The sequence below is a fragment of the Diachasmimorpha longicaudata genome, chromosome 10 (genome assembly GCF_034640455.1).
Source record: "Diachasmimorpha longicaudata isolate KC_UGA_2023 chromosome 10, iyDiaLong2, whole genome shotgun sequence".
NCBI classification, from domain to species: domain Eukaryota; kingdom Metazoa; phylum Arthropoda; class Insecta; order Hymenoptera; family Braconidae; genus Diachasmimorpha; species Diachasmimorpha longicaudata.
The window spans coordinates 1,228,067-1,239,577 of NC_087234.1; the positions used below are offsets into that span (position 1 = coordinate 1,228,067).

Consider the following 11,511-nt stretch of genomic DNA (forward strand, 5'->3'; position numbering starts at 1 on the left):
TTGTTGTGATCTAATATGGCGGAACGTAGTGTTGTGGCTGCTGAGTGTCTACGTCAGTTCAGTCCAATATTAAACTCGCTATTGGAATGACAACGCAGTAACAAAAAAACGGTTAACCATAATATTAACAAGTATTAACGTTTGATTGCCGCTATTTATCAGGCTCCGTAAACCTGTAGTCCACGTGACCGTCAGTGAAATCGTCAGAGGGTTCGTGTGAATTTCTTCTTCCCAATCCAATCGCAACTTTCGCATGAACCGAGAGTTTGCTGTTAATTGCATTATTGCACATAAATTAATTGGTAATCAATAAATAAATGAGTCGATGAGGAGTTTATTTTATCGTTGAGACATTTGTGGATGACTTCAGGGGATAAATAAAGGACAAATACGGGGGAGCAATTTATTCTCATCATTATTATGATGATTATTCGTGGTTGAGTGAAAAGGAAAAAAAAAACCGAAATAAAAAAAAAGTGCCAAACTGATCTTAATATACATAAAAAGAGAGTTTTTGACATTTTTATTAATAAATAAAATAAATAATTAATTGATATTGATTTCCCGCGTGTGGAAGTGAAGACAGAACAATATCTCTCATTCTCTCTCATTTTCCATTTCGCAGAGATGTGTGTGTAGTTACATATATCTATATATACACATATATATATACAAAACCTATATATGCAGATATATGTGATATATATGTCTGTATTTGTGGCCAAGTCCACAAGAGACTTATGCAACCTGCGCATATAAACATACTATTCTTGTAAATAAACAAGGAAAAGGAGAACAACCCCGAATGGTTTGATTCCTGAGAAGGGTGAAGAGAGAAACGTGAGTGAACAAAGTGAAATATTATTGGAGTCCGGTGGTTTTTCTTTCCCTGATCGAACATAATCAGACTACAGATACATTTGGTCAACATCACAGTGAATTTAGTTGATCATTATCTGGATTTATATCGAATAATTTTCATTACTTAGTAGAGAGACCGGGTAAAGTGCCATTGAGTGACCGTAAGTGGTGGTGGTGTATCTTTTGGCCTCGATGATAATTCTGAAACACACTGAATGTCAATGTGGATATTGTTGCAATTATTTTCGATATAATGATAATAACATAAGATGCACGTAATAAGAAGAAAGACAGATTAGTAGTGTTTTTTTTTTCAGTTTACTTATTTATCAATTTTTTAAATTGTATTTATTTTTCCGGAGAAATAATGTATCTGTGTTTGGGTAGAATGGATCGTGCGATTTTTTCAGTCGTTTGAGTGATTCAAGGACACGATTCACTGAGGATTCATTAAGAGTGGATAAGGGAAATTGATTAATTTTTTTTATTGTCGTTGGAATTAAGAAGGGAAAAAAAAATGACGGATACTAGGAGAAGAGTCAAGCTTTATGCGCTGAATGCAGATAGACAGTGGGATGATCGTGGCACTGGTCACGTGTCGTCACCTTATGTTGATCGACTCAAGGGAATTTCGTTGCTCGTCAGAGCTGAGAGTGATGGATCAGTGCTTTTGGAGAGCAAGATTCAACCTGATACTGCCTATCAGAAGCAACAGGTATTGTTTATTGTTTTATTGATTATTATTAATGATGAGGTTATCAGTGAAGGGGAGAGGGGCTTTGATAAATTTATTTACTGGGAGTTATTGATGAATATTCACCGAGTGTTGTCACTGCAAAATGTTGAATCTTCTGGTTTCCATTATTTAATATACACATAGAACCACTATGTACTATTTAATAACACACAAGGTGTTATTAGTGCACCATTGTTTTTTTTCATCTTATGTCATATTTGAGCCTTCTAAAGATGTGGAAAAGATGAAAATAGTCGTGTTTCGTAGCCATTTTTTCACTGAAATACAATTAATAATTGCATGCAAATTCAATAAATAAATGTGACAATTTTATGGAGATATTTAGTGTAACATGTATTATTACAATTTAATTTACTTAAAATCGTTTTTTTTGTACATTTTGTATTGTTTATCTGTCCTCATCATGGAGAACAACAAAAAAATAGTTTATCTGCTCGATGATCAATTTATAACTTAAATTTGATGAATGTTCTAGGACACCTTAATAGTCTGGTCAGAAGGTGACAACTTCGATTTGGCCCTGAGTTTTCAAGAGAAAGCCGGTTGCGACGAAATTTGGGAGAAAATTTGTCAGGTCCAGGGGAAGGATCCGTCCGTAGAAATAACCCAGGACATTGTTGAAGAGTCTGAGGATGAGCGTTTTGATGACATGTCAGACTCAGCTCCGCCGATTGAACTTCCTCCATGTGAACTTTCACGTCTCGAGGATATTAACGAGCTCATTGGCAATTGCCTGTCCACACCAGTTCGAAAAGAAAAGCTCGCAATGGCCCTGGAATCTGAAGGCTACATAAAGAAGCTTCTTAATTTGTTTCACACCTGCGAAGACATAGAGAATATTGAGGGCCTGCATCATCTTTACGATATCTTCAAAAATATATTTCTCTTGAACAAAAATGCTCTGTTCGAAGTTATGTTCTCTGAGGATGTAATTTTTGATGTAGTTGGTTGTCTCGAGTACGAGCCAACTCTCACCCAACCAAAAAGACATCGGGAGTATCTTCGTCAATTAGCGAGGTTCAAACAAGCTATACCAATAACAAATGCAGAATTATTGGCTAAAATTCATCAAACTTATCGTGTCCAGTATATCCAAGATGTTGTACTACCAACTCCAAGTGTCTTCGAGGACAATATGCTGAGTACACTAAGTAGTTTTATATTTTTTAATAAAGTTGAAATAGTCACGCTAATCCAGGACGACGAGAGATTTCTGACAGAATTGTTTCGACAATTGACTGATGAATCAACATCAATCAGTAAACGACGTGATCTTGTGTTGTTTCTCAAGGAATTTTGTAATTTCTCGCAAAATTTACAGCCACAGGGCAAGGAGGCATTTTATCGTACCCTTACAGCTCTGGGAATACTTCCTGCCTTGGAGATAACACTGGCTATAAATGATGCACAAATTAAGACAGCTAGTATAGATATTCTTACTTATATTGTGGAATATTCACCGAGTGTTGTTAGAGATTATACTCTTCAACAGATTAATAATACTGAGCCTGATCAGATGCTGATTAATGTCATTGTGGCACAATTAGTTGGTGATAATGATCCGGAACTCGGTGGAGCTGTACAACTTGCTGGGGTCCTTCGTTTACTCCTCGATCCTGAGAACATGATGGCCACTGTCAATAAAACGGAGAAGACTGATTTTCTCAACTATTTCTATAAAAATACTATTGTGACGCTCATCGAACCACTATTGAGGAACACTGTTGGAGATAAACCAGTCAGGGAAGACTACAGAACTGTGCAGTTGCTTGGATTAATACTCGAACTGCTATCGTTTTGTGTGGAACATCACATGTATCAGATTAAGAATTGCATTTTTAACAAGGATCTGCTTAGGAGAATACTTATTTTAATGAAATCCACACACACGTTTCTAGTATTATGTGCGCTGAGGTTCATGAGAAAGATTATTGCGCTTAAGGATGAATTTTATAATAGGTATATTATTAAGGGGAATCTTTTTGCTCCTGTGTTTGATGCTTTTGCGAGGAACAATGGGCGATATAATCTACTCGACTCAGCAATTTTGGAGATGTTTGAATTCATCAAATTGGTAAGTTCATAGATATTTTTTAAGTTAAGGGAAGTGGTACTATTTTAATTATTGTGACTGCGAGTTATTTTTGAGAATTTTTACATTTCCCTTTTTTTCTTGCTCTTCAATTAGTTGTTATTAAAATTATTTAGTTAAAAAAAAGATGGATTCCAATCCACATTATCCATATTACATTATTTTGTGAGGAGATTTCTCTTGTGCAAAACTAAATTAAAAGTGGAACTGTGTTTCATTATTTTGTTGTAAAATTTATTACTCAGAAGATAATTCAATAATGATCATATGTTCATATTAAATTTCACAAAATCAGTTTTCCCTACTTCTTTGCTTCTTCATTAATGAAATAATTCATTTAATGTCGCCGTAAAAATTATAAACAAGAATACCTAACTGAGCGGTCAAAATATGAAGCTTTTGATTGTTATCGATGATGTCCATGCCCGAAATATTTAGAGATGCAATTACATCATTATTTATGTTTTTTTAATATTCCAGGAGGACATAAAATCATTGTGCTCCCACGTGGTGGAAAACTTTTCGAAAGAGTTGGAGACAATTGATTATGTACAAACTTTTAAAGCATTGAAGATAAAATACGAACAACATCAAGATAAACTCAAAGATCGTGACAGAGCTACGCTAGAAAGGTAAATTTTTTTTTTATTATTACTTGATATGATCGAAAAGATGGCAACTAATCATCGATATTGGTTTCATAGGTTATGAGGTTGTAACCGTTAATCATTTCTACATCATTTTTTGGGTTTTGAAGAAAGTGTTAAAAAACTTAGATTATCAGATGTTTCATAAGAAAATCAGAAATGAGCTATTGCAAAAACACATGTTGGTCATTCGACATCAACATGAGAGGGGGGAGGAGGGGTGTAAGGGCGCATTTCAAACCTACCCCACATGGCTCATTAATTTCAAAGAGGCTTTGGGAAAATATTTAAGAAGGATTATTGAATTTTCAAAAGCATAGTTTTATGATGGGATAATGAACACTCATGACAAGAAACTGTTGATGTTGGATAGCCATAATTTATCGTGATACTAACCCATTTCTAATTACTCTCGTTATTCCCTTATTTCTTAAAATTGATTGAAAAGGTCATTTGAAAAGGCTAAAGGGTATTTTAAAATATTCCAAGTTTATTAGAATTTCCAATTGTCTAAAAACTGGTTTCATGGTTTTAGCGTACCATCAATTTTACGAAATAGTCGATATCGGCGTGATCAGAGGCAGCTCGATGAAGACGAGGAGATGTGGTTTAATGAAGAAGAGGATTTTGATGAGGGCGAGGCAGTTGTACCAGCAGCTGCTGCTGATTTAGTGCCACCAGCGTCTGCAAAAAAGCAACCGGCGAGTCCAAATTCTGGACAAAATCCGAATCCCATTCCAGCAGAATCTAAGGCCCAACAGCAACAAGGCCAGACTGTTCTTAATAACAACACTCCAAGTAATATTTTGGCTACACAACAGTCCCAAGTTAACAACAGTAGTAGTTTATCTACGGCCAATGAATCCTCCATTTCATCTGGAATCATTAATGCCTCTACTGATAGCGTGGAGAAACCTACCACAACTGTTTTCAAAAAGGTAATTTTTTCATTGTTATTAATTTGTTACTTTTTATAATTTATAAAGTATTGAGACGGTAATTGTATAATTAGAGTATTCATAAAGTACATTTTGCAACCGAAATTATTTTATAGAATTACGGACACTGGTGGATTTACTAAGGCAAACCAAAGGCTTTTTCTGATAAATCAATCTACCACAACTGTTTTCTAAAGAATAATTTTTTTATTCTTATTAGATAGTTAGTTTCTATAATGTATAATGCATTGATACGATGAGTATATAATTAAAGTATTCATCAAGTACATTTTCCAACCGAAATTATTTTATAGAATTCCGGACACTGGTGAATTTACTAAGAAAAACCAAAGCCCTTTGAAAATCATAGCAGATCTGAAGAAGAAATTGTTTTCTTTTTTACATGTCAAACCAATGTTAAAATAAATCCCATTGTTTTGGATATTCTTCTGCATTGCAACAATTTTTTACTCTTCTAGTCGAACATTGAAGTTTTGGTGTGTCTCATTTGATAACACGTTCCAGATAGTTTACAATGATTTTATTATCTAAACTTTGCACCAGTGAATTTCAATTTTGATATTGATCTCTTAGAATGAATTTATGCTTAAATGGCTGAACGACTGAAAATTTTTTCCCAGTACTATCATCTCAACATCGTACCGGCGTAAATTTCTAATAATTAAAATGGTGGATATTAAATTGGAAATGAATGTTATCGTATCGAAATTAACTTACCTTTTTATTATTTTCTTCTGAATTCACGTCAATTTTGGCGAGCAATTCCTGGCGTGGAAGATACAATATATTCTGAAATACTATTCCTGGAAACTCAAATGATTGAAAATAATTGATCTATTCCGATAAACCTATATGTCATCTCATGATTGATTCTAATTCTCAGGGATTGGTGGATTACGAAGGGGATTCAGACGAGGAAGACGATGATTCAGAGCTCAGCCCATCGCCAAAGAGGCAGCGACTTTCATAGTAGACACAATTGCCTTTTTTCTGAGAATATCACCATTACCATTAATTCTCTCAGCAAAACAAAAACTCCCTCAAGCTGATTCCAGATTGACTCCACCTGTTTATTCTTTTTCATAACCATTTTTGTACTATTTTCTCTTTTATGATTTTTCTTATCAACGGTTCAAGGCTGAATATACTGCTTCAAACAACAAAATATGTTTTGAATAATTAATATCAATCAATCGAGGTGCAGAGCTCGATTTATGGACTGAGAACGAACAGGAAGAATCATTATGGTTTTCCCCTCAATGTAGTTTGTATAGTAGAAGTCTAATTGCCTGCCCGTACGAAATTTTGTACAATTTAATTGAGGAAACAAAAAAAAACAAATCAATTTTTTTTTAACGAAAAATAAAAAATATAAAGAGAAACCTCAATATGAAGCCGCTGCGAATATTTGCAGATGAAAAACGCATCAATAGATTTAACGAGAGTGAATGAATTATAGAAAAGAAATGAATCAGATATAACAACGTGATTGTATGAGTTTGTCACACAAACAAGCAGATGAGCGAGTTTGAAAAATTGATAAGACAACTTTAGACTATCTTGGCTAAGATAAATACTTATTTATGCGCAATCATACGCCTATGTTGTGTGAAGCGAATAGTGAATTTTTGAAGAGAAAAAAAAAAAGTTAGTAGTCCCAATTTTTCCGTTTTTAATGTGTCCTACAAGATGAATAAATTCATGTTCTATAAATTAAATCGAGTAAGGATTACAGAATGAAATGAATAAACATTATTAATATACTTGCACGGCGGCAATTATATATGAATTTTTCATACTAACTATTGTTTATTACAGCAACGAATTCTGGATGATGGGAGGGGAGGGAGGGCTTAGGTAGTTTATTTATTATTATTATTATTACTATTCTTCATTTCATTATGGTGTTGCATGAATAAAGGGCTTTGAGATTGTTTTCGTAAAAAAAATCAGAATTCAATGATTGGGAAAGATTTCTTTCTGATTCATTATTGAGGGAAGAGACGAAAAATTCTGATTTTTGTCTTGCTAATCCGTTCAGTCTGGTTTTTACTGGGGAGATGATTTTAGATTTCTGGGCAAGTTTTCTGGAAATAGCTTGAGACAATGATAATGCAGTTGAGGGAAAAAGTGAGAAGAATTTTTCGGTGAGACATGAATTTAAAGCGATGAAAAATCTAGTTTTTTTCTAATGGAATGACTCGTTACTGAGGCTATTCAACCGTAAACAACCGTCGTTGAATTCACGTCCAATGTAAAGTTTTTGATAAGTTCATTATTCCGTTAGCACGTAATTTGACAGTGAACTGACAAAAAATATCAATTTTTATCATGCTGTGGGAAAAGTAAGTTTTAATACGCATCGCGTGGGTAAATCATCCCTTTTCCACATATGATGGAAAAATCGTTCAATGCTCGTGAGAAGAGTAGTTTTTGTTATAGAGCAGGTATGGTGACATCTTTCTCTGAAATAGACAGTCGACGAGATGATGGTAAAATTACCTCAATTAAAAAGGATTGATCGATTTAAAGTTTTCTTTTTGTCAAATGAAAATGTAGAAAACTATTTTTTGTAGATGATGGAATTATTATCTATAATAATTATCTTATGATATTTTTGTCGTAAATCACTTTTCATCGATACGTCAATTAGTCTGTATTTTCGTTTCAAATACATCTCTTTCCTTTTAATTTATATTTCAGTGCATTTTATGAAATGATAACTCCAGCGCGGACTTTCAATGAAGCAATCATGATAAAACATAAGGATTGAAATGAATTTTCTATTCATCTTTATCCATTCATAATAACTCAAAGCATTTCACCCTGTTCTACCATACGATCACATAAAAAAAAAACTAAATCCAAAAAATTTCTGAATCTAAGAAAAAAAAAATTGAGATTATAATCTTAAATCGGGAGTGAAAAATTGTAAGCTAATGTACAGATTTTTTAACTGGTTTTATTACTGTAGGCATCTGCTGTAAGAAAATATCCAATTCGAATAATCACCAACAAGAGAACGAATTTTAATGGAGTAACGTAATAAACGTAACAAGTCAAGTGAAAAAAAAACATTTTCCTTAATTATCCAGTTGAACCAATCTCATCGATAAAAAAGACTTTTGAATGAAAGTGTTTCGCGACCTTTCATGTAGTTGATGAAATTTTCCGTTAGCAAATGTCTCTCAACATTTTTATCGGAACTGTAAAATTACTTAGATAATGACATAATTTACAAAATTGACATAAATCTGCTTGTTAATTTTTATCACTTCACTACTGAATTAGCTAATAAAGTATGTACATAAACAGAATTTGAATGAACGAGTGATAACTCTGATGACAACGCAAAGACCAGCATGTAGAGAAGTTAATTAATCTTAATTAATTGTGAACATCACTATAAAAAAAATCGCAGAAGAGATAGGCACAATGATTTAATGGATTAAGGTGGGGAGGGGACATTTATGAGTTTCGAAAGTCTTCGATAGACCCAGAATCTCATTGGGAGAATTTTTATGTACAATGAGATATTCAAATCGTTTTTGTTCCATATATCCTCAGACAATGACCTTAAGGTATGTATGGAGCTAAATAGGTTTGTTTAATCTTTCTAACTGTCCAACTGGCCATCGTAAATAAAAAGCTCCCCAATGGGTCTTTATTTCTATCTAATGCTTCCAAAATTTACCGATGCACTTCTTTAAATGAAAGTCTATAAAAAAGAAAATTGTGGAGAACTATTGATTACATTTAATCATCGAAATCAATTAATTTCATCACATTGGAAACAATTCATCATCTAGAAATGGAAAATATCTTTCGTCGTAATTAATTGTATATTCGTGCAAAATGGCTCAGTAAGTGTTGTAAAAACCTCTCATTGACATACTAATCACGATAATAAGAAAATAATATTAACAAATGAATAGTAATGATGATGAATAAATATAGTTGTCATTGACGATATGATACGTATATATAATATCTATTAATGGAAAAATTCGGAAGAGTGCAAACGTTTATAGAAATAAACAGAGATTACGTGAAACACAAGCCAAGTATCAATGTACATCAATAAAGGATGTTTATTTTTGTAAATAATCATTAATTATCAACTAATTCCCTGCCTTAATGGAGAAACAGTAATATTCAATATTTATTACTATTGGAGACTATGAAAAAAATTTGAGGGTTTTGGAGAGGAATGAATTTCATGGGCTTGGCCTAACATAATTTACAAGATTATTTTCTATATTGAACAGTGATTGGACAACACTCTGAAACGTTTCGCACGAACATCTAACGATTGATCATAAACTTTTGGGCGTTAGAATGAATCCATAGTGAAATGGAGAAGATTTTGGACATTGGTTTATAATTTGTTTGAGCGTATTTTGCAAACTAGGGAATTGGAGAACAAATACGTCTTAAATTGTTCTTTTAGTGAGAAATTTGATTTGACATGTTTTATCAGCGACTGAACATTTACTTCATAATATGACTTGTATGTATACGATGTATTCAATTTATTTTTCATATTTGATACTTTGCATTGGGATTTATCATCTTAATGACACGATGTGCAGATTTAATTTGCCAAAAATGGGAATGGAAACACTGGAATTTAAATTTGTAAATGTTTGAATTAGTGCGATGCATTATTCATGTATAATTCCGGATAACATAACATCCCTAGAAATTGGACTCCGGTTGCCGAATTTTTTCTCCTTAAATTTTTAATATTATGAATAATATCTCGGATTTTCAAATTGAAAAGTCAGAGGCTTGAATAGGGAGACGTGAGATTGAGATTGTACCGAGCATTTTTGAGGAGAATTCAATATATCTCGCGTTCCTGGTGGATTCATCATTTAAGATTTGGCCAACTGTCGATTGTGTAGTAGTTCAGTATCTCGATTCACATCTCCGCAGGTCTCACTCTCACTCGAGTCTTACTGGAATGTTAATCGAGATCTCAGATCACAGATCCGAATCGACCTCCACACCATCGATCTTTGCTTGGATCTGTGTAGATCCGAATCGAACTCCACTCGAATGTTAATCACGATTGTCACAGATCCGAATCAAAGGCCACTCGGAGTCAAATCGAGATACTGATCAACTCGATTTTATAATCGATGATTATACACCGATTATCACCAGTTTTCAATCCATAAAAGAACAGTATATTGTTTTTTAAAAACTCGTGCAAGTCCCATTTTAATGCCTTGAGCATTCGTTCCCCGACAAATAAATTAGTTCAATCATTGAACGAATTTGAATTCCAGTGTATTTAGTTTAAATGAAAGATCCGGGGTTTCTCTAGACAAATTACTGAAATGATTGAATAATTAGACTGCCAAGATTTGACAAGTTGCATAGATCAAACCAGTCGTTAAAGGGAATTTGTCAAACATAAAAATATGACGTTATCCAATTCCCTTGGAGGGAGCTCACGAGATTTTGTATGAAATGTTTCTCTTCACATTTTCCCCTAAACCTCACTGGAGTAAACAACTATTTAAATTCATTTTACAGTTGTACTACTCACATGAATGAATGGGTACAAATTTTTTAATATTTCACAAGCGTAAAGCGAGCGATTTGAATGATGAGAAATGATAATTGTAAAACTATCGTAGAGAAAAGAAATATTTGCATTTTAATTCCTCATTTATTATTAATTTGTTAATTATAGTAATGTGAAGTGAATAATCATTTCCGAGAAAATAAAAACATTCTTAAGACGTTAATGAATGTATCTAAATCGCTTTATTTTATGTTAGTCCGTGATAAGTCAAGAAATACAATGATTTTTGTAAATATACGACGAATGAAAATTTTTGTGGAAAAATAACGTAATAAATATTATGAATTTTTCTTTATCTTTCGTTTAACTGTAACGAAAGACGAACATATGGTTTTCTCAACAAATCTACTTGTGTTCTATATGGAAAACATGACGAGTGAGTGTTGATAATACGAGTGACCATTTTATGAGTAAAAGTGTTGTAGAAGTGCGAGAAAATATTTAATTATAATAAATTTAAATTTAGAAGAAATTCAATGAATATCAATTTTTATTTGTCATTCCCAACCGACAAAACGAATCCTATTGTGAATACCAAAACTTACTCAACTATGATTCAATTATTATTATTAATTACAGGCAATGGAAAGACAGATTAG

The 11,511-nt window shown here is 33.0% G+C and overlaps 1 protein-coding gene across 1 annotated transcript; it reads left to right on the forward strand.

Annotated features, from left to right (window-relative positions):
- LOC135166827 (serine/threonine-protein phosphatase 4 regulatory subunit 3) lies at window positions 1–11,384 on the forward strand. The gene is made up of 5 exons (XM_064129461.1): window positions 1–1,576; window positions 2,094–3,692; window positions 4,191–4,342; window positions 4,893–5,295; window positions 6,200–11,384. Exons 1-5 carry the CDS (start codon window positions 1,379–1,381, stop codon window positions 6,284–6,286), a joined length of 2,439 nt encoding a protein of 812 aa, XP_063985531.1. The 5' UTR covers window positions 1–1,378; the 3' UTR covers window positions 6,287–11,384.
- The last annotated feature ends 127 nt before the right edge of the window (window positions 11,385–11,511 follow it).